General features: G+C 36.0%; 1 protein-coding gene across 1 annotated transcript in view; it reads right to left on the reverse strand.

Annotated features, from left to right (window-relative positions):
- Positions 1 to 320: 320 nt before the first annotated feature.
- Positions 321 to 27,756, reverse strand: part of SLC27A6 (solute carrier family 27 member 6) — a 40,629-nt gene continuing 13,193 nt past the window's right edge. The window contains exons 5-10 of the mRNA XM_036404004.1: positions 18,417 to 18,611; positions 11,811 to 11,901; positions 9,843 to 10,041; positions 9,168 to 9,265; positions 6,987 to 7,117; positions 321 to 1,389 (exon numbers count right to left, since the gene is read on the reverse strand). Coding sequence (XP_036259897.1) covers positions 1,213 to 1,389; positions 6,987 to 7,117; positions 9,168 to 9,265; positions 9,843 to 10,041; positions 11,811 to 11,901; positions 18,417 to 18,611 — 891 coding nt within the window. The 3' untranslated portion in view covers positions 321 to 1,212. The remainder of the gene's footprint in view (positions 1,390 to 6,986; positions 7,118 to 9,167; positions 9,266 to 9,842; positions 10,042 to 11,810; positions 11,902 to 18,416; positions 18,612 to 27,756) is intronic.

Genomic DNA, 27,756 nt, shown 5'->3' on the forward strand with positions numbered 1-27,756 from the left:
ATCAAAGTTCAAAAATTGACACCGATTCTAATGTTTTGTTAGATGGAAAAGGTAGAAAGACACAAGAAGATTATTTTTAAAGTGTGTTACATCCTACTCTTTCATGATAACCTAGTTTCATACCACTGTTATGATGGAAGAGAGACTTATGATGGCCAGTGTTGGAGAGAGTCACCCTTGCAGTATTCTCTGATACTGCTTCTGGCTGATCAAAGTGGGCATCACGCTGTGTTAGAAGAAGGCATTGTGCAAATAAAGTATCAAAAGAAGCTGGAAAATAGACTTTGTGCAGACTTAAATCAAACTGAGACAGAATGGTATTTGGTTTAAATAATCTTATACTTTATTTTAAAACTTATAAAAACCAATTATTAGAACATAAAATCTAGTGTTTTAAAAATTCAGCTGTATTCTATACTCATAAAATAATGATCTCTAGCAGTCATTACTAAGAGTATGGAAGCTATTTGGTACTCAATATGCATGAAATAAAGTGCTGCAATAATTCTTTTTATGCTATATAAATTATTTTCCCCATTAAGCGTGCAGATTTTCTCTGCCTATTGTTGATCTGCTGCTACACATTTCACATCAGTTTGCTCTGTCTTCAGAATTGACACTCCAAACAGCCAGTTTAACAAATGAAAGAGCACGGATTATGACAGAAAAAAAAATTCAACAGTGATGTTAGTATTTGGGTTTGTTTGGAGGACTTTCTTCTGCTTCAGCTTTATCAGAAAAGTCCTCTGCAGAAAATATTTTTTCCTCCAACCAGTGTCAAGCTTTTACTTCTTACAATACATATTCAGAAGTATGTAAACTACAGAAAAAAAATATGTTAGTGGCATATATTTTCCCTTTACACACAACATGTGACACAATATATGTTGATTCCTTTTCTACCATATATCATTTATGTTCATTTAGTACTAAGAAAAAATATCAGATTCAGCATTTATATTCCAAAGTAATATAAAATAGATTTCAGTTAGGTTTTACAGGTTATTTGCTTAGAAATTTGTTTCAAGAGGTAAAAAGTGATTAGTAAAAAATAATGATCAAGTAAGTAAAGACATATCTGAATGTAAATATCAAATATAAAAAACATTATTCTGGATAACTATGTAAAAGTACTGGTAATTAATTACATTGTTTTCTCATACAATAGCTTGTACAGACTGTCCCTTAATAGCCTATTAAATGGTCAATTAATTAAAGCTTCATTTTCCCAGATAAGATCATCTCATATAATTCTTTGGTTAACAAGACATATGCTTTCTTAGAATTGTCTAAAAAATAAAGGGGATCAGTAATTGTAGATGGATTAAAACCTTCATCCACAAGTTGAAATTTTTGTTGTTTGAATGTTCCTGTCATTTCCATTTTTTCCTGCAGTAGAGAGAAAGATACATTATTCAAAACAAGCTACTTTTCTTTTTCTCACATTCACATTTGTTTTTCAAAGTCTTACTTGATGTAAGTCTGTTTATTCTCATTGTGCTGAAAAACTGGAGTTTGTGTGATGCTGCAGACCCACACCAGACACCCGGCTGACAAAAGCTAGAGCCTTTTTCTTTGTGCATCCCTGTGCATGTCTCTTTAGCGTCACATGTGGTGTATGCCCAAGACAATCGATCTTCTTTACCGGGCACATCATAAAAGGAAACTACACACCATGAAGCTTCTGAGAGTAAAACTGTTATTACCAAGAACTCCTTTACAATAAAACTCAGGAAATTTGCTGTATCTATGACTATTGTCACTTCACAAAAGGGCTTGAAAGAATCATGTACTAATTCTGACATATTCATATTCAGGTCCAAAGGAAGATGGATCTTGACCGTACATTTTGTTTTCAGACAGCTCCAGTGCTATGGTATCCCTTGGAAGAGTGGTGTGAGGCATCTGTAATAAGTCTTCTCTATTCTAACTACCTCTACTCAGCCCAACTTTATAATCTCTCTCCATCATCTTCTCTTCTGTCTTTATATTTTTTTATATATGCAAAAATCTCTGAAGAAAAAAAATTAAGTATTAATTTTAAAAAAAAAGTGAAAGAGCCCTTTTATCTACTCCAGGCATTTTATCTACCTGCAGATATTTACCTACAGATTTTATCTACCTGCTCTGGTTGGTCTAGGAAATGTTCTGACATCTTCTAAAGTATGATTATATGTCAGATCAAGCTTCACAGAAACACAGAAGGTTGAAAAAGACCTTCAAGATCGTTGAGTCCAAGCTGTTCTCTGACATCTCAACAAAACCATGGCAGTGAGTGTCACATCCAATCTTTTTTTAAACACATCCAGGGATGATGACTCCACCACCTCCCTGGGCAGACCATTCCAGTAATTTATCACTCTTTCCGTGAAAAACTTCTTCCTAATATCCAGCCTATATTTTCCTTGGTGTAGCTTGAGACTGTGTCCCCTGGTTCTGTCAGTTGCTGTCTGGAGAAAGAGACCAACTCCCACCTGACTACAGCCACCTTTCAGGGAGTTGTAGAGAGAGATAAGGTCACCCCTGAGTCTCCTTTTCTCCAGGCTAAACATCCCCAGCTCCCTCAGCCATTCCTCATAGGCCTTGTGTTCCAAGCCCCTCACCAGCCTCATTGCCTCCTCTGGATGCACTCAACTGTCTCAAGGTCCTTCCCAAACTGAGGGCCCAGAGCTGGACACAGCACTCAAGGTGTGGCCTCACCAGTGCCAGTACAGGGAAGAATGACCTCCCTGCTCCTGCTGGCCACACTGTTCCTGACACAGGCCAGGATGCCCTTGGCCTTCTTGGCCCCCAGGGCTCACTGCTGGCTCATGTTCAGCCAGCTGTGGACCAGCACCCCCGGGTCCCTTTCTGCCTGGGCACTGTCCAGCCACACCATCCCCAGCCTATAACGCTGCAGGGGGTTATTGTGGCCAAAATGCAGGACTTGGAGTTATTAAACTTCATCTTATTGGACTCTGCCCATCCAATCCAACATCTCTCTCTGCAGAGCCCTCCTACCTTCCAACAAATCCACACACACTCCCAGCTTAGTGTCATCTGCAAATTTACCATGAAAGACTAAACATCCTCATCCATTTTATCAATAAAAATATTGAACAGAACTGGCCCCAGCACAGACCCCTGAGGGACACCCCTGGTGACTGGCCCCAGCTGGATGCAGCACCATTCACCAGAACTCTCTGGTCCTGGCCATCCAGCCATTTCCTAACCAGCAAGGAGTGCTCCTGTCCAAGCCGTGGGCTGCCAGCTTTCCCAGGAGTGTGCTCTGGGAGACAGTGTCAAAAGCCTTGCTGAAGTCCAGGTACAACATCCACAGCCTTTCCTGAATCTACCAGGCAAGTCACCTGGTCATAAAAGGAGACCAGGTTGGTCAAACATGACCCCTTCATGTTGGCTGGGTCTGATACCCTGGCTATCCTGTAGATGCTGCATGATGACACTCAGTATAAACTGTTCCATTACCTTGCCAGGTACTGAGGTCAAGCTACCTGGCCTAAAATTACCAGGATCCTCCTTCCCACCCTTTTTTGTGATTGGGTGTCATACTGGCCAGCTTCCAGCCATCTGGAACCTCCCCAGTGAGCCAGGACTGATGGTAAATGATGGAGAGAGGCTTCACAAGCTCATCTGCCAGCTCCCTCCTCACCTTGGGATGGTCCATCTGGGCCCATAGATTTATGAATATCCAAGCATCTCAGAAGTTCTCTCACTGCCTCCTCCTGGATAACGGGGACCATTCTGCTCCCTGACACCATCTGCCAACCGAGGAGGACAGTTGTCCTGAGGACAAGCCATCTTCCCACTAAAGACTGAGGCAAAGAGGGTGTTAAGCACTTCCACCTTCTCCTCATCTGCAGTTACTGAGTTCCCTCCCTCATCCAGTAAAGAACAAAGGTTGCTCTTACCCTTCCTTTTACCATTAATATGTTTGTAGAAACACTTTTTATTATCCATTACAGAAGTCGCCATTTTAAGTTCAAACTGAGCTTTGGCCTTCCTAATTTTTTTCCTACATGCTCTAGCAACCCCCTAAAATACTTCCTGAGACACCTGACCTTCCTTCCAAAGATCCCCCTTTTATTCCTAAGTTCCTTTCAAACCTCCTTACTCATCCAAGCTGGACGTTTACCTCGTCAACTTACCTTTAAGCACACAGGGACAGTCTGTTCCTGTGCCCTCAGGATCTCTGAAGCACACCCACCTTTCCTGAACTCCTTTGTTTTTAAGGGCTGCTTCCCAAGGAATTCTCTGAATAAGTCTCCTAAGTAGGCCAAAGTCTGCCCTCTGGAAGTCCAATATAAGAGTCTTATTGATGTTTCTCCTCATTTCACCAAATATCTAGAACTCTCTAATTTCATGATCACTCTGCCCCAAGTGGCCTCCAACCACTACATCTCCCACCAGCCCATCTCTATTTGCAAACAGCAGGTCTAACATATTCCCTCCCCTGGTGGGCCCACCGACCAGCTGAGACAAGAAGTTGTCCTCCATACACTCCAAAAATTTCCTGGACTGCCTCTTTACTGCTGTAGGAAGCTTCCGGCAGATGTCTGGTAGGTTGAAGTCACCTACAAGAACAATGGCTGATGATCTTGAAACATTACCTAGCTGTTAATAGAAAAAGTTCTCCACCTCTTCTTCCTGGTTGGGTGGATGATAACAGACTCCCAGTAGGGTGTCAGCCTTGTTGGCCTTCCCCTTAATTCTTACCCATAGGCATTCAACTCCATCTTCCTTAGTTTCAATACCTATAGCGTCAAAAGCCTCCCTAATATAAAGGGCCACCCCTCCATATGTTCTCCCTTTCCTGCCCCTCCTGAAGAGCTTGTATCCATCCAGTACAGTGCTCCAGGTATGTGAGTATCCCACCACATTTCTGTGATGGCAACTACATCATAGCTCTGCAGTTGCACCATGGCCTCCAGCTCTTCCTGTTTGTTGCCCATGCTGCACGCATTGGTGTACATGCACCTCAGCTGGGCTGCTGATTTCTCTCCTAACACAGTCTTACCACCCTGGGACCTGCTTCTAGACAGCCCAGATGCATCACCTTCCCCCTTCAGACCTAGTATAAAGCCCTCTCAGCAAGGTCTGCCAGTTCATGAGCTAAAAACCCTCTGCCCTTAACAGAGAGATTATTCCCATCTGGTTCCAGTAAAGCAGGTGCTGTAAAAATTGCCCCAAGATCAAAGAATCCTAAATTTTGCCAATGACACCAACCCTTGAGCCACTTGTTAATGATGTGATTTCTCTTATTTCTTTCATTATTTTTCTCTCACACCAAAGGGAGAGCAGAACACTGAGCAGAACACTACCTGTGCCCCTGTCCTATCAACCACTTGACCCAGTGCCCTAAAGTCCCTTTTAATCGCCTTGACACTCCTCTTTTCAATCTCATCACTGCCAGCATGGACTATCAGCTGTGGGTAATAATCAAGGGGCTGAATCAGCCCAGGAATGTAATCTCAGTGATATTTCATACCTGGGCCCCAGGGAGGCAGCAGACCTCCTTGTGGGATGGATCCGATCAACATATGGGGCCCTCTGTTCCCCTCAAAAGGGAATCACCCACTATGACTACCCTTCTTTTCTTCTTGATGTTAGAGGTGGTGATCCGTCTTACAGATGAGTCATAACTGGGAGGCCCACTGGGCAGACAATTTTCTTCTAAATCATCTGGCTGGCTCTCTAGATGAAGGGCCTCATACCTATTCTATAGCTTAATATGTTTTTATTTTTTTTTCCCTCTACCTTCTTTCTTTCTTGGTTAATGACAGCTGTACCAACAGCAATGCATCTGTAATGGAGGCATTTAAATCTTAATTTAAATTCAAATTCCAGATACTTGATATCAATGCAATACCCAAGATTCAGATTCCTTCCATCCAGTGTGAAGGTTTTTCTGTACAACTATACAGGAGTGAATCTAGACTAGGTTCTCATAATTCATAAACTGACTACTGCAACATTCTCAAGTCTAATCTTGCTTTCTCACATCAGAATGCTGCTGCAAGATATCTTCCTGGACTTATGCGATAGATAGATACATACACACATATTTCACTTGCAAGGTCTTTCACAGACTTTTTGTTTTCCCTCTTTATTCTGAACCAATATTCAATCTCTGGGTGATCTAAGAAACCAACTTCCATAACTTTTCTCTTTAAACAATGACTATTTTTTTCATCTGCTCCTCAAATGTAGGGGACTCCCCCATAAACATCTTCAGAAACCTTTTTCTGTTTGTCTTTATCATGAATTTTGCAAAACACTTAAGAGAAATGAAAGTGCTCATCAGACTTCATGTATCATGATTATCAATATTGTGTGCTTTTGATACTCTCATATTTTTTCCTAGCTCTATGATATTTACATTTTTACACTCTGCGGGAGGGACTCTTTTACCCCAAACTGGACAGTTGCTAGAACAAAGTAGTGCACAAATAAGGACGATTCTGATGATTACTGTGGTGGCAATAATAAGATATTTTTTCATTCACCTTTTCAATTTACCTTGTATCTTTTCAAATGCTTTAATATTTGTTACAAAGAATCATTGTTACACAGAAAATAACATTCATTTTATTGTGTACAGCCCACTGTCTTCTGTTTTAGCTCTATTTCTCTCTCATTTTCACTGAATAAAATGGATTTTAGATTCTTTTCTCCAGATGCAATTGTTCATGTTTTTAAATCTGAATCTTTTTCTTTTACCATGATTATGCTTCTAATCTCCCCAAATCCTTTTGTATGATCTCTTTCCTTGCTCATTTGTACAGTTTCTCTCATTTAAACATAATCTGCAAATTCATTGACTTTTTGTGTAATCCCTTTCCAGGATCCCATTAATGAAGACAGCAAATAGGACCCCATCTAAAACTAATCTAGTGATACATGAACAAGCACTTTTTGTTATTCACTTAGCTATCTCTGTGTTTAAATTATGTAGATGTCTGTATACACAGTGCAATAATGCAGCTTACCTGGACTCTTAAGAAGAGGGGACAAGCATAACTTGGTAGATAGGTCACTACTTGCTTATACATTTGCTCCAAGTCTAATGATGCATTTTGCTTTAAAATAAGAGAAGCCATTCCTGCTTTTCCTTCATGATCTGCACAAAAGGAAGTTAGATGACAATTTTGTAACATGAATAAAGTTGACATTGTAATGATAACCGCACAAAAAAACCCATAGTGCATTAACAAACCAACAGTCATATATCATATTCTGAGTTTCAGTAAAGCTGCAAGATCTCATTCATATTTTATCTGGTATTACATGTACTTGGAGATCACTCAAGTGTTCAATTAAGCAATAATGCTGTAAATTAGTGTGGCGGGTAAGACTAAATGGAGTCCTGTGCTTGATATAATCGATAAATGTGGATAAACATCAACAACATTCCTCTCTCAAAAACAAGAGTGAAGAGTGTCTTTCCTGGAGTAGCCAATTATATCTTAATTTCTGTTTTAGTCTCTTTCTCTAGCCAGTATGTTTTCTCAAAACTGTGGATCTGAATTAACAGAGAGAGCACTTAAAAGTTCTTACTCTTTAGTCTGGAAAATGAGAACACTGTGAGTCTTTGGTAAAGAACAAAATGGGTAAAAGGTAAAAGCAATGAACTTCAGCTATCAAAATTAACTAAACACTTCAGCCTAGTAGGTAACTAAACACTTTAGGCTAGTAGTAACAGCAGAGATGTTCTGCCAACCTTATTGTTGTTTCGGTTTAATTTTTGCTATGCTATAAAATCTGTAAGGAATTTGATTTTTTTAAACTTAAGTGTAATTACTAAGACAGTCAGAAAAACTGAGTAGGTAAACAGGTAAGTATTGTACAGGAAATTAGCATGTCTCATACTTTTGAATCTGATTTTTAGACAGTCTTCTATGATGTTTTATATTCTATGGCTTTAAAATACTGTTCAAGTGAGTGTTCATGCTTCACATGAGAGAAAGTGACACTTTCTCTCATTTTAAACTCCTTTATCATTTTGTGGTGGGTTTATCCTTGCCAGCAACCAAACATCCATCCAGCTTTGTGCTCAATCCCTTCTGCCACGGGGCAGGAAGTGAAGGATAGCAAGTCTCAATAGTTAAGGTAATTGCAGTTTCATAGGGAAACAAAAAGATACATGCACAAGCAAAGCACAACCAGAACATCATTCAATATTCCCCACCATCAGAGATGTCCAGCTACTTCCTGCAGAGCAGGGCCTCACTTGGAGCATGCAGCGCTTTTTCAGGGAGACAAGCACCACACCCACAAACCTCTCATCCACTTCTTTTCCTCCAGCTTTAATAACTAAGCATGGCAAAGTTATTCTGTATCATATGATGCAGAATATTGCTTTGGTCAGCTTTGGGCCACTGTATCATCTCCATCTGCTCCCAAGTTCTTGCTGTCCCCAGAATTCTCATGCACGGAGAAAGCATTGTACTGTGCAAGCTCTGGTCAGTGGTAGCCAAGCACGTTAAGTTACCAACACTGTTTTAGCCATTGTTTTAGTTTGGTGCAAAGCAGAGCACCAAAGAGTCTCCTATATAGAAACTTATTTTTATCCCAGTAAGCCCAAACATGTATTTTAAAAAAATATTTGGCATGAATGACAATCAAGCCCATCCGATCTCATGAAAAATAACAAAAAACCCTATTAAAAGCAATTAGTATATTTTCTTCCTTACACATTTATTTTTCTCTTTATATTCTTTTTCATTTTCTTATTGGTTTTATAACTTAACTATTTACAGTTATTTTATAAGGCAAAGTGAAATAAGACAGCAAAATGTCTCCATATATTTTCCTTTAGAGTTACTTTAGAATTACCTTGTTTACATTTTATTTTGGCACATATGTCTGGATTTTACGCAGATGTGAATTTACTGAATCTTTATATTCTAATTTAGATTATGTAGCTATCACAAATGTATGCATGGTAGATTTTCAAAAATACTCCTCACTGCATACAGATAAATAATGCATAATTCACTGGCTCATTCATAATCGGGTGGTATTTTCATTACCTGCATCTACATTTTAGCTGGATATTAAAGAGATGACTCAATCAAATATGATTCATAAGTTTAAAACATGAAATAGAAAGAGTTATGAGGGTTAACAATGAACCTGGAAGAAGCAAAATGTATAACTCAAACTTTTACCTGGCACAGACACGCCATACACATTTGCTTCTTGTATGAAGTCCAACATTACAATGACATCAGAAACTTCTGTAGTGGCAACGTTTTCCCCTTTCCATCTAAAATGTGTGAAAAAATAATTTAATCCTATGACAATTGTCCTTTTAAAAACCTTTAGTAGAAGCTCCATTCATTTCAGACTGACACTACCTCACATTTTTTCACACTTGTCAATTAGAATTTGATCACTGGAAGAAAATGTTGCAACTCATTGCCCTTACTGGGCATCACAACACTGTAAGGGCCACTGAATACAATTGTTTCCAAGTTTTTTTACACTTAAATAAATATATCAAAAGTGGCCAATCTCTGTTATTTGATACATTTTTGTCCACATCATTATCCAACTTCCTTGCTCACAGCAAATCCATCACTAGTTATATGCTTATTGAAAAGCATGATCAAAGAGCTGGAATTCCTGAGAACTGTTCTGAAAATGAATCATTCAATTCCACAGGAATATTACTCACAGAACACCTGTGACAAAATTAAGCCTTCATCATCCACTTCAGAGTCATTATAAACTACATCACAATAGCAATAAATTGAACAGTTCCAGTTGAAAACAAATCCAACCACATTATTCCATTCTATGTATTTTTAATTAAGAAATTTGAAAAGAAACAGTAACTGTACCTGAAGGTATCTCCAATCCTGTCCCAAAAATACAGAAAATTGTCATGGTCTTGAACCATTAGATCTCCAGTATTAAAATAAAGATCTCCCTTCTTAAATACCTCACAGAGTAATTTCTTTTCTGTGTGTCTTTTATTGCCAGCATAACCAAAGAAGGGGTTCTTCGCATTGACTTTGGAGATCAGAAGACCAGCCTCACCTATACAGAGAAGTTGAAAGAATATAAACCCAAAATATCATTGGACGTTTCTGTACTTGACATTAATATTACTTACAGTATTGTCCACACAAATTCACAGTCATTTGTATTTCTTCCTGGTGGCTCACCAGTTTTCTCCCAGAAGCGTCATCTATCTATTGTAACTCCCTAGTAGTTTATAATCCTCTGAAAGTGCACCATTCAAGTTCATATTGAATTGACTCCCCACACGTTACTGAATTTCCATGATGACTGTCAGCTTTATCAGCTTCCTAATGAAAAACTAGTGTTAATCAGAAGTAGGTGCTCGGCCCAGGCACTGTGTTCCTATTTAATCTCTTCAGAAGTTCTGAGAACACTGAAATTACCTCACTTGGTTGGAGCCTGGTGTTAATAACACCGAGCTTGTGGGTTTAATCCATGTGGGACCATTCACTTAAAGAGTTTGATTTGATCCTTTTGTGTCCCTTCCAACTCAGAATATTCTGTGATTCTGTGACTTCTTAAGCATATTCATTAAAGTGACATAGCATCATCAGTTTACTTTTTGGTGTAAAATACAAAAGTTTAACATAATTTTTTTTCCTCAAAAATTAGGGAGAGTAGGGGAAAGGATTATCCTCTTATGCTTGTAGAGTATCATGGTGTTAGTTTGCAGAGTATGGAATAATTGTATGAAATAACCTTTTTGGGAGCAGGTTCTGAACAATACAGCTTAAGAGTTCCATTACTTTGTAACAGAGACAAGAATTATAAATATGAAAATATATCAAAATGCTTCCAAAAGTAGGCACAATTTTTAATTTAAGACTGCCTCCTTAAAAAAAGCTGTGCCTTTTTTTCCCATAAACTGGTAGTGTTTAAAGTAGAAGTATTTAGTTCACTGGTAGTATCATGCAGCCATAATGCTCTGAAGAAATAAGACGTGGGTAAGACAAAGATTATAGACAGAGATAATACTTTTCATTATACTGAGTGGTGTAGTTGGAAAAAAATTAGACCACATGTCTAATTAAAGCATGTGTTCCCCTCACAGGTCAGTCTGGCATCCATAGAGATAAATTCCTATAAAATTTCAGCTTTTGGTGACATATCATCTTCAAAGTGCCCATGTTTTATTACCAACTGTTAGAGAATATCATATCTCCTTTGAAAATTCTGTTTCAGCTCCCCATTAAAGCTGTCTGCCTGACCTTTAATCTGAGTTTTTCTTCCTCCAGTTTCAGCTGTTACCTTCCTACAGTTCAATACATGTTCCAGTATGTGGGTAATGCTTTGAAAAATTGTGTAATCACGATTTTTGGTAAATAGTTTTAGGACAGCTATAATCAAGCAGTTTTGGTTTTTTTTCATTTTTTGGTTTTTTTTTTTTAATTATTATGCTAAATCACATCACCTAGTCAGAAACACTTAATCTCTCATCAAAAAGCATTTGCTCTAATCTTCCTGTAGATCTCTTAGGCAACCATTTCCTTATGTTAACCTCCTTTAAAAAACACAGATGTCGCTATGTAAAAATTCAAAGATAATGTCATAGCATCACTTTTGAACACTACTCTTCTGTGAATACATCCAAGGATCTCCTGAGTGCTTCTGATATCAGTACTGGTATGTTTAATGCTGTTTTATCTGAGATCAAAAATCATATTGCTCTTTTTCAGAGCAAAGAGTAACAGTTGATTTGGTAAGGCAAGGCTTCTTAAAACAGCTCTCTGAAATATTTTTATAAAAACAATAGGCTGTAATATCCTATTAAAATATATACTTACCTTTCTTAACTTTTTCACACCAACCATGCTTATTTCTAATTGGTTCATCTTTTTGGAAATCATACTTGATTAAATCAAATGGGAAAAAAAGCTAAAAAAGGGAAGAAGTCATCAGTTACTCATCTACACAGTGACATCTGGTGGCAGCAAATACACATAAGGAAATCTGTACTCCAGTCTTGCTCATCTGAAAGGAGAATGCCGTTTCATTTAAAACTGAAAATACTCTGCATGTAAATTTATGCCACTTCCTGAAGGTAAGCAGCATCAAAAGTTTTGTAAATGAAGACACAGAACTGTCCATTTGTTAATTTTCTTACAAGTAAGTTATGGGATCTACATCATCAGTGAAAGAACAATGTGAGTCAGCATAATAGAAACATTATCTCTAGTATTTAAGTGACATTTAATGGTGGTGGCTGATATGATGTGTTCTTGGGGTCTTCTGGCACTGAAAACAGCTGGCAAGGGAAAGGCCTCACAAAGGAAAATCTGCTTCCTGTTGGGCTTTACTGTTGCTTAACTAGCCTCAGCTCTTCCCTCTTGCCTTCTCAGGCTGCTGTATGGTGATGGGAACTGAGCACCAGCAGAAGGCTACATCCTGCCATGGCTCCAAGCAAACTGAAGGACAAGATACTACTATCAAAACTAGCAAGTGCAACACTTTTTTTCCCCTTCTTCTTCTTTCTTTTTTTTTTTTTTTTTTTCTTGAATATACAGCACCTGACTATTACTTTGCTTTATTTTTCTGCTGTGATAGGAATACAAACTGGACCTTTAAGAGACATTTCCTAATACTATTCTGCGATACTGTGTTTGCAGTGGTCCAAATTGTCTCTTTATTAGTCTAAAGAGCAATTTTCCCTGCTTGGGATTCCATGTTGCCTTCCCAAAAGGAAATGTATCGGCAATCTTTAACAACTGGTGAAACCAAGGTAATTATCTTCTCCTGAGAATTCTTGGCAATCGAAGAACAATTTTATAAAACGTTAATATAAACCTGCACTCCTCACAATAAAGAAATGCAATATAACTTAAGGAGGATAATATGGAAGTGACTGAAGTAAAGGGTAGGATGTTAAAACATAAACCTCTTTCATTTTCTGCCACTAACTCGGACAAAGAGTTGCATCTTTATCCTAATTTGAAATATTGTTGTAAATAAATAATTTTTTCTCAAGGAAATCTTAATAAAGAGCAACACGAATCCCACAATTTCAGCCTCATATGGACAAAACAGGTTCATTGAGTCCTTTCAATGTTCAGCACTGTGTTTTTCTTCTACCCTAAGTCTGAAACAAAAAGATATTTTTAACAGTTGATCAAAGGAAAAAGGTCATAGCCTGCAAAATAAAGTAATGATTCAAGAATGGAACACGATTTTAATTAAGTGAAGGGTTTTTTAATTTTTATTAACTTCAGATTAAATAATTTAACAAAGTCAAGAATCTGAGAGCCAGAAAGTTTGCCTCAATTAGAAAATAATTGATTTTTCTTGAGGAACAGAGTGGAAGAGGGCCTCATTTTTTTTGCCTGCCTTAAATGCTACTCTTCTTCATTTTCTTTCTTTTTGCATTGATATTTATTACTTCAATAGGTTTAATATGACCAAATGCAAGGAATAATATAAATAATAAGAATGAAATGGTATAAAATTAAATGTTACTGGGTTTGTGTCTGATTAGAATAGCTTAAAATAATGCATCATACAAATAATGCATCATACAGAGTAGTATTTTGACAAGATACAGTTTTTGAGCTCTGAAAGAATGAAGAACTATTTCAAGTTGTTAGAAACACTCAGAAACTGTAATTCAGTATCTGAGAGATTATTATTATACATTACTATCGTGTATACAACTTCTTTTGCCTACAACTTCAGAATATTAATAAGGTGTATTCCAATTAGGTTTCTGAAATAATCATTATGAAAACACATAATTAAAAGAAAGAACCACATCTTGTATTAAATATGCATAATGAAACTACGCATAGTCTGTGTGAACAGCTGTGCCTGCACAAAAGTCTTTTCCAAGCTAAATCATTCTGTGATTCTAAGCAGCTTGCTTTTCATATTAAATACTAGAAAATGAAAGCCCCACAGCAAAGCATTTAGTCTGGGCACAGACTAACATTTGGTTCGCCTCATTATTTAAATTCTAATGGGACAAGGACCTGAGCTGTTGAAGCATTACCATATTATTTTCTCAGAGTACTGCATGCAACATTCATCATTTTAATCTACATCTTACTCTCTGAAGCACAAGATAATGTAGCAAACAAAAGCATCATTTAGCAAGCTGAAACTGAAAGCGCATTAATGTGCAACATTGTCTACTACTATGCTGCCCAGATGTTATCTAATACCATCTTCCCTCATCTGTTTTATTTTTTAATTGATTGGAAATGTGTGAATTTAAATATTGTTTTGAAAGTAGTTTTGACATTCCTAGCATTTCAAGTTGCAGAGAATGCTCAGAGAACCTTTACCAGAAAATAGAGATCACAAGCTTTTTATTACTGGTTTTAAAGGTGAAGTATTTTTGAATTCTCTTGGAGAATATCAGTTTCGAAAACAAAGCATTACATGTACTAGATTTCGTTTCAAGCATCTTTAAGAACTGAAATGTAAGAAAAAAAAAAGTTAGAACATAGTGTCATCACATCTTAGAGAGACAGTTTTAAAAATATACTTGAAATGCCTTATTTACATTGTAAAGAGCAGACGCATAGGTACTCCACACAACTTTGTGAGCCAAAGTAAACAAGACCAAGAAACAAATATTTTAAGCTATGTTTGATATTAACTGAATCATTACATGTAAGAATATAATACTTTAAGAAACACTTGTAGTACTTTAGATTATTTTTGCTCAAAATTAGTAAACGGAGAAGAAGCAACATTAATTTTCATTGGCCAATGAACTTAGGAGCATCCATTTCTTGGGATTTACACATCAGTATTCTTCCTTTGAATCATTTTCCAGGATTTTAAAATTTTCTTAAAACTAACTTTGTTTATTTTTAAACAAAATAATTTGTCCTCTGCCACAAGTTCTGTGACTGCATGAAGAAGTGCATAATACTAATTCTGAATGGCTGTGTGAAAGCCATTTTATATGCTGAAATTATTTAAGATTTGTTATAAGATATAAATGTTCCTCAGCTCAAAGCTGATTTTTATCTTTATGGTTTTGTGTAAGAGATTTAGATTCGTGTGATCTTTTGAGTATCTTTGCTTAAAATAATGAGAAATTACATTTACAAATAAAGTTTGGGTGGGGTTTTTGTAGTTTGGTTGTTTTTGTTTGTTTGTTTACATAATGTTTTTCAGGTGAGCATGGCCTGGGTTATTTTTAGCCCTTCTTATAAGCTTCCTTGGATCTCATTAATCCCAAGCTCCCTTGTTGTCTGTCATCACTCAGAATTTATTTCAGTATAAGAAAGAGATAGATAGACACAATTGAGGGTCTTCAAGATTTTTCCCATATCACATCTATATAAATACACACATAATGTATTTCATATATAACATAATTGATTATTAACATTACCTAGACACATATGTATGTCAGAAGTAAAGATTAAACAGTAATTTATTATATTACTGTGTTAATCAAGACATTGTATTTTTTGTAAAACATTTTAAGTTTCACTAGCTGAAAAGCTGTTCAGAGGCTTCTACTTTTCTGTTCATTGACTCTATATAAACATCTTTATTGAAAGATTTATTCGTATTCTACAGGGAGGCTTTCAAGCACATGAACCAATCCCTCTTATATAAAGAACACAGTGTGAAAAGAAAGAAGTGCAAACAAGAGCACTGCTTTTAGTTAACATCTTAAATACAGTGACTTCTGCCAACTGCTGTAACATTCATCTGTTTCTTTCTATTACCTTATGTCTTCTAATATTTTTATAAAAATAAATGTGTTCTGTAGAACCTTAATATTTATCACAAGCATCTATCCCCAGTCCTTAGCAGTTACTGGTAGAAAAGTTACTTTGCTCACTCAGAACTCAGGTTGCCACTTAAAGCTGTAATTTTTGTATTGCACCTTTACAAACTGCGCCATTGTCACTACAACAGAATGCGCTCCTATTTTTTTTCCTTTCCCCCCACCCTCCCCCCCCTAAAAATGTTATACTTTGAAACTTTCTGCTATTATTCCCTCTATACTCCCAACACTTGTATCCATACGGCTTTGTACTGCATCTACTTTGTTGCAAGCTGTGCAATTATGCTGTAGGAAGGGAGCAAGTTTCTTCCTTCTCTTTCAGTATATCACGTATATGAACACACAAATCAATTTTTCCCACTTTCTCAGTTCTGTTTCTTTCTATTCTAGAAATAGGTGTTCAGGAAATCCCTAGAAAGCATGTTAAAGATTATCTCATGTTGTCCTGCATGTCAAGAGAATGTTCCAAAAGATGTTGTAGCATTTATTTGAAGAAACAACAAATGTTAGTGATTGGGTGCCTGGGCCTTGTCTGTGCCATTGTCTGCTTTACAGCAGGAGGCAGATTTTCTTTCCAACCTCAGCAAAGGTTTTTCACAAGTCAACAAATCAGAAATTATGCTGCTCTCCTTTACATATCACTAGTTGTCTAGTGGATGTCATTTAGACTGAAGTAAAACAAACAACAGCTACACTTCAGAAGGCATTGTTTAGTAACCTGCAAGCTGCAAAATGTATTAAAAAACCTCCCAGAGCAAATGTCTGAAATAAGCAAAAATGAACTTATGTATGTTATTAAAATATGTATTTAGTGTCACTTGCAAAATCACCACATTATTTAATTAAAAATACAAATTATTAAATAAATATGCAGGTAGTTTCAATTTTAACCTTTATCTGCTGTAGACTTCACAAGGTATTTCCAAAAGGTTAATGACTTATGACAAAAATCTGCCCAAAGTTCTGTAATACTGAAAACAAGTTTACTCAAGTTTGGAACACGTGCAAAATCTTGTAATATTATAAGGCATCAGGCTTAGAAGAGTCTGAAACAAAAATTAACATCAGCTGTAAGGCTCCTGGTTCACTTACTACTCCCTAAATTCCAGATCTCTGATTTCTGGCAGCAGTTCTGGACCCTTCTGGAAATATCCAACAGCATTGGATGGTCACTGAATGGAGCATCAGACATGTAGAACAGAGAATCAGTGGCATCAGCTGCTTAAATTCCTGAGCTCTCTGTGGTTTCTGAGCAACACACTAGCTCTTGTGGTGTTTTCTGAGTGGTTCCAGAATCCTCACTGTAGTCTGAGTTTCTGTACAAGAAATGAAGAATTCCTCTGGCCCCAGTGTGTAAAGCAGTCTGTGGAATGACTGTACTGTGGTGATGGAGTACTGAAGCTGAGGACCGTGGAACATATGCTGCCTAGAAACCTATTTACATGGCATCAGAGGATACCTCTGTTGTATTTCCAAACAATGGTTTTACATTATTCCTTTAAAAAGTTTTGTCAGGACATTTTGCTATCAGTTCTCCTAAGGACCACAAATGTCATTTAAGTCAACAGGACTTGTATATAGATAGGTATCACTCAATTTAAAATTCCAGGCAATGCATGAGGTACTGTTTATTTCAAGAAGAGTAAAAACTGGCATAAATAGCAACACAATGGTAAGTATGCAATCTCCTTTCAAAAAGGCTACACATCTTTCATATAATTAGCTAAAGGTTGGGACACATGTTACTTTGTTTGGGACTTTCAAATTGTTTTTAAAATACTGTCCTTACAGGATCAAAAAGAAAAAGTCCACTTGTGAATTTCAAGCATAAATAAATTCTTAATTTACTCAGAAGGATGGAGGAGTCATAATGTGTGATATAAATAACATGTAGTCTTCCTCCCCAAAATATATGACTGCCATTTTCAAAGCTGATGAAAGACAGAAGGGGTTTTTTTTCTAGTTTCAGTAGCCTAGAACACAGCAAACACCTACTGTAGACTGTAGATTTTAATCCTGCCTAGTATTCTCTGTCACAATACCTCAACAGTGATTATATATGTACTGTGTTATCTTTAACATTTCTAAATACTGATACTGGCTAGATGTAGTTTGCCTCTAGGTATAAAATATCTATTAAATTTGTATCTGTCTATATGCTACTGTATGTAATTATTACAATATATTAATTATTATTAATTCCCATTTATGCCAAATATGTACACAGCAGAATGCAATATTAACATACTATATAAACACATCTCTAACTATAATTTGTAGAACAGTAAATCAGACTAGGAAATCTGTAGTCTTATTTCAGCAGTGAGGAGTTCTTAGGTATTAAAATAAATCCAACTTTTTCTTTTGTCCTCTAATGTAGTAGAGACCTGAAACTATACTTGGCAACTGTCAGATTACTCAAAACTTTCAGAAGAGAGCCAAAGCCTTTTTGACTCTTGTGAACTCTATAAAAAATCTCAGTGTTTCTGCTGAGTGTACAGCTGTGTTTGGTGCCAAGATTTTACAGAGGATCAACTAACTTGCAAAAACCAAGCTAGAAAATTTGTCTTGGACTTAGGACTGCACTACAACTAAGAAACACATTTTTTCATCACTCCTACAAAGTAGAATGTAAATAAATACTCACCTTATAGAAGAAATTGGTGCGCCCAACAGATCCAATTTTTCCTGTGTGGTTCATGAAACAAATGTTTCCTTCAGTAGCACCATAGAACTCACAGATCTTAACAGCACCAAATCTATCCAAAAATTCCCTCCATACATCATTTCTTACTCCATTTCCAACTGCTAGTCGGACTTTGTGATTTTTTTCTCCTTCCTTCTGTTAAAAAAAGGAAAAAAAATTAAAATATAGTATACTGATAACTGCATTTGATTGGTGCATACATGGCAGGAAAAATGTACCTTCTTCAGAATACATCCAGTAAAAAAAAAAAAAGAAGAAAACATAACACTCAAGAAGTTAAAGAAAGCTGGCACAGCTGGTGGTCAGCTGCAAAGCAGTAAGCTGCAATCTAAAGCCTATTAGCTTGTTGAACAAACAAATTATTTCCTGAAAAAATTACTACAACGATTTATATAAACACGTCCATATTTTAAAAGTTGTATTGTCTTACTCTATTTCTCCCCAGAGGAATTAAAAAATTGGGAAGAACAGAGAAAGACAGGAATTATTTCTGTCATGGGATTAAAGTCAGAAGAGATGAATAGTTACTGTCTTCTGTCTTCAGACTGATTATGAGGAAACAATCAGATTTCACACACTTGTAAAATATGTTTCTTCCCACATATTGCGTATGAGTCATCTTCCATACTTTTTTCAATATTAAGACTCTCAAGGTTTTGTTCAATGTTACTGGAATACATTATTTCTTAGTGATCTTGAGTCTTTACTGTTGTCAGGTCCCATGTTTACCATAACAAACACAATAGTATGTATCCAATTCAGTAAGATGTTCTAATTTTATTTATACATTCCCAAACATTGAGATTGCATGGACCACCTTTAGAACACAATCATATTTAAGCTGAAGTACCAGAAGGCAAAACATCTACACTGTTTGGATTTGTTTGGGTTTATTTTCTTTTAATTTCACCTAGTTTAAACTACGGCTCCCTTTTCAATCATTTCAAGTTACAATACAGAATGCTCTAGAAGTGAGAGAGCTCAAAATAAACATAGGTACAGTCTGTTACCACATACTTTCAGAACTGCATGGCACTCTGCCACTGCAACTGTGTCTATGTACCTCTACCTACCTACACTCCTATATACATATGCAAACACCTCTCTATATAGAAATGCACACATCTGCACATGTTCACATTCTTTTCAAACATTCATATATGTATAAATTCACATACATGTACTACTGAAAACAGTACTTACATAGTACATACATGTACTACAGAAAACAGAGTTTCTATTTTCTACTATGCCCCTCTATTATGCCCCTCTCCACCCCCTACCAAACCAGTATTAATTAGTTATAGCTCTATAGTAAAAATCCATCTGAACACTTTTAGTCTCACATAAAATCATAGCAAATTATTTTTTGTGAAGAGATCTGGTCACCTGAGTGAAACAGGAATCTTTTGAACAAATCTTTTTTTTGGATATCAAAACCAGTAAAGCATCAACTGAGTGCACAGACAGCAGTGTTTCTCCAAGGCTTATGTCTTGGACAAATTAGATTTTTCATGAGGATGTGAATTCTTCCTACTGTAACAAAAAATTGCAAACACAATGGAATTTTAAGCTTCTCTAAATCACAAAGATCACTATGTTTTCTTCCTTCTCAAAACCAGCAACTCACAGAAAGATAAAAATATATTAATTCATCTTTAGAGTCTTCCTTCTGCAATGTAAGTTCTCTTGCTGAAATGATTCAGCAAGGAAAGTACCTGTTTCACTAGATGCAGGTAGATGTCGGCAGATTACAATCTGAGGCATAATCCTGCAATTTTACCTCAAAACTACATCACTCACCAGCCTCCCCTGGTCTCTAACAACTCTGTTTCTACAAGAACCCAATTCCTGCTTTTCCCCTTCTATCTTTAGATGTGAAAGTAATTTCTAAACACATAAGGACATACTTCACTGACGTAATGCTAAATCATTATTAACAAGTGCTGCATCACACAACACTAAAATCTGACATGGACGTAGCCTGGAACAAAGTATCCAAAAATTGCCCACAGGTGTCATTTTTACAGTGGTTTGTTTTTTCAACTTCAGACATAGTATCACAATGCAACAGTGTAGGTTTTTACATACTTGAAATAATAACATCTAGTATATTATATATTAAAATTCATTATATTGTCAATGAACAACAATAATATTTTTTATGCTAAAATGTTTCAGTGATACTTTGAACTTAATCAGGAAAGCTTTTAATGTTTTTTCTTCCTCCACAAAATTGTTCACCATTTTTAGAATATTTTTGTCAGCTCAACATAAAATTCAAAGTGGGTTATTTTCCTTGCAATTTCAATGCTAAACTGAAATGAAATGTGAAATTTAAATGTGTCCACAGCCAAACTGCAGTTATCTTGTGCTGATGCCACTGAATTATTCAAATCTACTGCCTCTGCTAAGATACAAAAAAATAGCTCAAGAGATACTTTCAAGGAAATTCTTTGTTCCACAATGAACAGAAAAGACAAACATATGCATATATATACACACAGTAATTGAGTCTTTCATCAGGCTAGGAACATTCAAAACCTCTAGAGACCAAGTTAATTTAAAAAAAACTTCCCTTCTACTATTTGTATTTAAGAAAAATAAAAGCATTGATAGCTGTTTGCTGAAAAGATAGGTTTTCTCCTAGTCTAGTTCATCTTCTAGGATGAACCTGAAGACAGTAGCCTACATGGATTATAGTGCTTGGGATTTTTTCCCTAAAGAACAAATATCATATAATTTAAAAGTGCAGTAATTCCAGTTTCTCACATTACTTTGGCTGGTTTATATTAATACAGCAGAAAGTTGTTTCTCTAGTTAAAAAGATGCAGAGTAGTCCTGAGAGGACTACATCATCCCACTTTGCTTGCAATGTTAACACCTATCATCATCAATACAATGTAAAACAACTTCACTTCGGGAAGGGATGCTGCCATCAACACCTATCATCATCAATACAATGTAAAACAACTTCACTTCGGGAAGGTGTGCTGCCATAGCAGTCAGGCTTTTTGAAAAAATACAAAGAAGGTGTATGACGTTATCAAAAACTGGTCACAGAAAGCAGATTTCTTAAAAGGTAGAGGAGTAATTCACTTCTTCACAACTAAGGTAGATCCACTGTTAGATTGCTTTGCTGCAACTGCTGTATTTGTGATTTAGTCAGCCCCACCATAGCTGTACCTGTCTGTCAATGCAAGATTCCATGAAGAGCACTGCAGAGCTTTCTGGTGAAGACATGAAAACTGTCATGAATTTAGCAGTCTTTCAACTGTAAGAATGAAAATTATATGTAATTTCATCTCCTGGCAGGTTTAATAACTATGAAGAAAATTATTAAAATTAGGGAAACTTCAAGCAATGAGTTTTACTCACATGAGTTTTACATGTGAGCAAATTAATATAGAAATATTTTATCTAATTTTTTATCTTTTTTATAACTAATATATGACAATAGTTCATGTTAGCTTTGTGTGTAACTAACTTCCAGTGTAAACTGACCCACAGTAAATAAAATAGAGTTAGCCATTCTAACATCTATCATCTGTTTTTAACATCAAACATCGTCACATTTATTATTGTCCAGATCACTGCCGAAGTCCAGCTTTTAGGACAGGCATGTTGGTATCCATGGGCATGGTGGCTGAATAGTTACGGAGTAAATCAAATGCTGCAAGTAGGAGAAGGGAAGGAAAAGAGATGATAATTCAACCAAATTACAAAAACATGGTCGAATGATGAATACTTCAGATTGTCCTAATCAAAAAAGAAATAAAATAAATATGCAGAAATTCATGCTTTAAACTGACTAGACCAAATAGGCTTTGAGCTTCTACCATTTTCAGATGGCATTTCATTTACCTTTGGTACAATAAATAAAGTTAAAGCGGTAGAAGGAATTCCAAGGAGTCACCTAATACATCTCTCTCTCCTCCAGCAGAAAAGCTCTGTTATCCCTGTGCCATTCTTGACACCTGATCAAGCTGTGGCATGTCAGCCAGCTGCCCTGCAACAGTTGGTATGCAGTAATTGTGTGCATGCGTATTCTTAGCCCACTGCAAAAACACTGTACCAAATTAACACCTCCTACGCTAAAAGCTGTATTTCCTCACAAAATCTCCTTTACAAAGGACTCAGTGCCTTACCCTGGTCACCTACCACAAATAAGTTCAAATTGCATGTCCTCTGACAATTCAGTTATGATTTGTGTTTCTGAATTTACTAATAGCTCTCCACAGATAGTTAGGACAAGAGATTTTAGACCAACAGAATGTTGTAACATCTTCCCAATGTTTCCAAAAATGTCTATTTATTTTCCTGCACTTTTATTTTATTTTCTTAATTCAGAGTGATTCTTAAATAAAATGGGCGTTCAGCTTACATACACTTATTTCTAACAATAAAGGTGAAGCATTTTTTCAATACCTTTTTCATTGACATCAATGCATTAATATGCAAGAATAGTTCTTACCATACACCTGGAATTTTTTTTCATTCATTCTGCCAGGATCTTTGAACTGTGTACTAAACATCTGCACACATCATAAATCAGTTTGACACAATATGTCTCTGTCTTGCGTGCTTGGTTCTTACATATATTAACTAACTGACAAGTCAAGATCTGCCTTACTACATTAAACACCACATTCCTGGGATTTTTCATCCAGTAGTCTTTTCTCCTTAAGTGCTCTCAATAAACGACTTGGACTATCTACGTGATTAAGCAGTTGGTAAATGTCTCTTAGAGTGTTATCAGCAGTACACTAACTGATGCAGGAACTATTCATGATTGCAGCTACATAAAAATGTGCTGCATTTAAAGCAGCTGCTTAAAACAAACACAAGAAAACAAGTTCATTGCTCTTCTTTTATTATTTCTGCATAAGGAATATCCAAATGGGGAGAAGCAAAGGTAATTCAAGGAAAGGAAGCATGAATTGTTCTCTGTATCATGGCCTTGATGAAACTGAAAGCAATCTCAGGGCCTGAGAATGCAAATATCTGTTAAATATAAAGTATGATAAGACAGATGACACAGGATTTGCATTCAAGTATTTACATGAATGAAGTTACAACTGGAACTGGTGGTTCCTCTGTTGATACATTAGCCCTGAAAAAGGGGCATCAGGTATTTAATTAGACTGTAGGATGGGAGATACTCTACTATTACAGATGTATTTTTCAAGATGCACATCCATGTTCATTATTTAGTAATGCCTAATTATAAATTGCAACTAGATTTTTTGAGCAAAACACATACCCAAATTTAAAAATACAAATAAAAGAGAACAGGAAGTGTGTGAAGAGATGCACTATAAGAAAGGACAATAAAATTAGGAAAAGAACACATCTTTCTAGTTCAGAAACTGGTTGCTTGCTATTTAATATAGCTCATTCTCAACCCGTTTTTAATAATCAATCTCCTGATAATCTATTAGAATTATATTCTAGAAGAAGCTTTCTTCAATTAGCTCTTCAAAGAGGAAATATTTTGTTTAATTGTATTCCCATCTCCTCAGAAACAAAAAAAAAAAAAGTCACTTTTGTCTGTGTACCACCCAGTAATATGAAGCAGATAATTGTATTTTTGGTAATTGTCCCAGGAGCACGCCAGTCAAAACAAATCACACAAAACTTTTCATAGGTCAGTTCAGAGAATTAAAGTGCATACAGATTATTTCTTGTGGTGCATGTTACACACACTATTCTGTGAGCAGTATGAAGCTTTCCTTTGTGAAAACATGGCTGTGATTTCCAAGCTTTAATATAAGCACATTTTTAGCATGACTCCAGTTGTTTAACCCAAAAGACAAGTCTAGGAAAAACTGGAAGGAGAGAAATTGTCAAGTTGTATGACCTCTTAGGTCATGATCCACCATGCTAGAATCAATAGTTAATGTTCTAACTAGCCTTCATTGCTGTTTGTATATAAAAAACGAATGCTTCCTGAGATATCACAGAAACAATTTTCCATGAAGAACACCTCAAAACCTTTTACCATTATTACTGGGGAGGATGAGAAAACAGACACAGGATCATCTGTGGGTACCAAGAGAGGTAGGTCAGTATCTGTAAGTATTAGAAGACAGTAAGAAAAATAGGTGGTTTTATAATCTGTTTTAAAATCATTTTTCAAAAATAATACTGTTGTTGTAGTTATGGCATTTGAAAACAAGATGTTTGCTGTGACATACAGTCTGTTCTTTATAAGGTCAAATGATACAGTCTAGAGAGAAAAAAATACAAGCTTCCAAATCTCATGGCCTTTTCTAAGTTTTAATTTAAGATGTGCTGAGTATGTTCTTAGTCTAAAAGTTATATTTTCTCTAACAGTATGTACAAACAATGTTCAATTTTATTTTAGGCATTGCTGATACTGCAGTAAGAAATACTTGGATTAAGAATGATATCTTATGACATGCAGTTGGTTTCAGGTTTTTTTTTAAAGGTTAGGTCACTACAAGAATAAACAAATTGCAAAATTCACCCCTATAACTTAAATTTTCATGACATGTAGGGATTCTTAGAAGCCTTCCCAAGGAAGGTACAGATGTGGCTGTTTGCAACTGTGTCACATTACTGGTTTAGGGTATTCAATAAAATATTTATGTCAAAAACCTGCAAGGGGCTTAACACATTTCCACTCCACATTTTAAGGATATCAGAAAGAACAATTTCCAGTACCAAGCATAAATTGAACTAAACTTTAATGGGAAATAAAATGTGATTACAAGTAAAACCTGCATTTTAGAAAAGTGCCTAGTGACTAACTTCTCCTTGCTTATGTGACCATTAAATTCCCTTCCTTTAAGGAAAACTGCTTCTTGGTGAGAGACAGTGCTAACTACATAAACCCCATCCTTACATCACTTTTCACAACACTTTAGGCAACTGCAGGGAAATAAATATTCATTCTGTTTTCTTATCCCAGTAGCACTGAATTCCTTGTTTTCACCTTCTACACTACTATTGTTGTAACACAGAAGAGTTTTAACACAATAAATCCTAAGCATCTTCTCTAAAGTAATTTCAGAGAGCTTAATCCTATCCAAAGAACCCGTGGCCAAATTGTATCTATTAGAGAGACTGTCTTGCCTCAGCTTAACAAAACAAAGTCTGAAAGCTGATAAGCATGGTCTTATACACTTAGGTAATCCCAAGGAAATAAGAAATATTACCTGTGCCAGAGGATAACACTGTCTCAATACCAAGTGGACATAAAACAGGACACATATTAAATGGGAAATTGTAAGCAATGATACAATTATTCGTGACGCAGACTTTGAATAGAAGCAGAAGTGAGCTCTCGTTTTAATAGAGAGCTTACTTATTTCATGCAAGGTATCATAAATCATACAAATACTGTCACACTGCATCACAGCTTACAAAAGTAGAAAACATGACATAATGGTTAAGGACACTGATTTCTAACCTCTGTTTGTAACACTTTTCAGGATGCAGGTCTTCTTTACAGAAAAGCAGGAGAGAGATGCTGCATTACCACTCCCATCTTTCCAGAAGCTTCAGGATACAATGCATTGTTAAATAGATCATTATGTCAAATTTGAAATAAATCTGCAACTGCCTTTGGAAGGTTTCGTTTACAGTTCAGATGCTAAAATTTAAATTAGCTGCAAGTGTCTAAGGAAAATATATCCACGGATTGGTAGAGAAGAATTTCCAAGGCTTTTGCTAAGAGGCAATACAGGGAGTTCTGCTACGCCATACTCTTGTAGTTTTTCAGATCACTGTTAATAGAGAATTTGAGCAATGTCAGCCAGCAAGACCAGTTTATCAATTTTCTAAATATTCTTCTTCACTGGAGTAGTCATGCTCGTATCTTACAGATGGATCTGTTTTGTAGCTACTGATGGCTATTAGCCATCAATGCTGGTCATTGTATTTTCCTACAATCAAAATGCTGCAGAAGAAGTGTTTGGAAGAGGGCAGGCTTGAGGATTACTCACTTGGAAACCCTGAAAAATCTATAAATGTCACATAAAGCCAGATCTTTTTGTACTTGTACCTAAGAAAAAAAGATAACTTCCTTTTCTAACAAATGTTCTTTCCAGACAACAGATTACTAAACCAAACTGGATACAGAATAACCTCAGAAAAATTTGCTGCAAGAGTCTTCAAGAACTTTTGCAGATGTGAGTGGGAGGCAGAACGATCAAACAAGACAAAACCAATAGGGAAAGCTCAGCCAAGAGCCTACATGCTACCACAGAGACTTGCCCAAAGCTCAATTCAGAATTTATGAACTTCGAGGCCACAGCATGGACTCCAACTGTAAACAATTATTTCAAGTTTAGTGTTAAAGAAACACTAAATTAAATTAAGAAAATAAGGTAATTGCCATGGATTTAATCTGGGTTGATTAGAAGGGCTTTGTAGCACTCTAATCTCATGAACAGTGCCCACATAATATCCTGACAGAACTTTAAAATGCACCATATCTTTCTTATGCTGCTAGCATACATAGTACTTCTACATTAACGAAACTTAAATAGGGCATCCAACTTAGGCAATTATTTTGCTTACTTGAAAACTAAGAATAAATTGCATAAGATATTTTGAAACCTTCCACTTATTTGTGTGAACATGTTTCTCTTCCAGTTTTAACATGACAGATACTTAATATTTTTCTTGAAGTACCTAGCTGTCAAACTGATTTGTTTTATAATTTGAATTTTTCTTGAGGAGGCTTAGCAAGCAAGCAAAAACAAAACAAAACAAAACCCTGTAGCCTCACAGAAGAAAGAGTTTAGATATGCCAGCTCCAAGAAAATATGCACATAAATTAACAAATAGAATAGTTATATGGTTAATGAATAGTTAATGATTGTATAACCACTGTATATGCAGTATATAAATAGTTAAGGATGGTATATAACTGACTTTATTTGCACAATTTAAAATTGCTTTTACTTCACGGTGGCTTGGTAAAATTGAAAATTAGAAGAGTTTGTTTCAGAAATTAAGTATATTAATCTATAGTTTGTGTTTAACACAAAAAAGGAGTGGGAAAAGAAGCCATGCTCTCCCTGTACAGTAAGAGAATAGAAAAAGGGAATAATTAATATCTCAGACTGCAAACACAGCAGAAGTGATGAAGTTTTGGTGAGAAGGGAAATGATGTTATGGCAATCAAGTTAGCCTATAATGAAGAAAAAACTCCCACAATTTATAAAAACTATGCCTCCCCAATGCCTTGACTTTTTCTTATGATTTATAACTTGATTTCTTGTTATCGACTTTACTGGGGCACACATGG

Source organism: Molothrus ater, chromosome Z, assembly GCF_012460135.2.
Source record: "Molothrus ater isolate BHLD 08-10-18 breed brown headed cowbird chromosome Z, BPBGC_Mater_1.1, whole genome shotgun sequence".
NCBI classification, from domain to species: Eukaryota; Metazoa; Chordata; class Aves; order Passeriformes; family Icteridae; genus Molothrus; species Molothrus ater.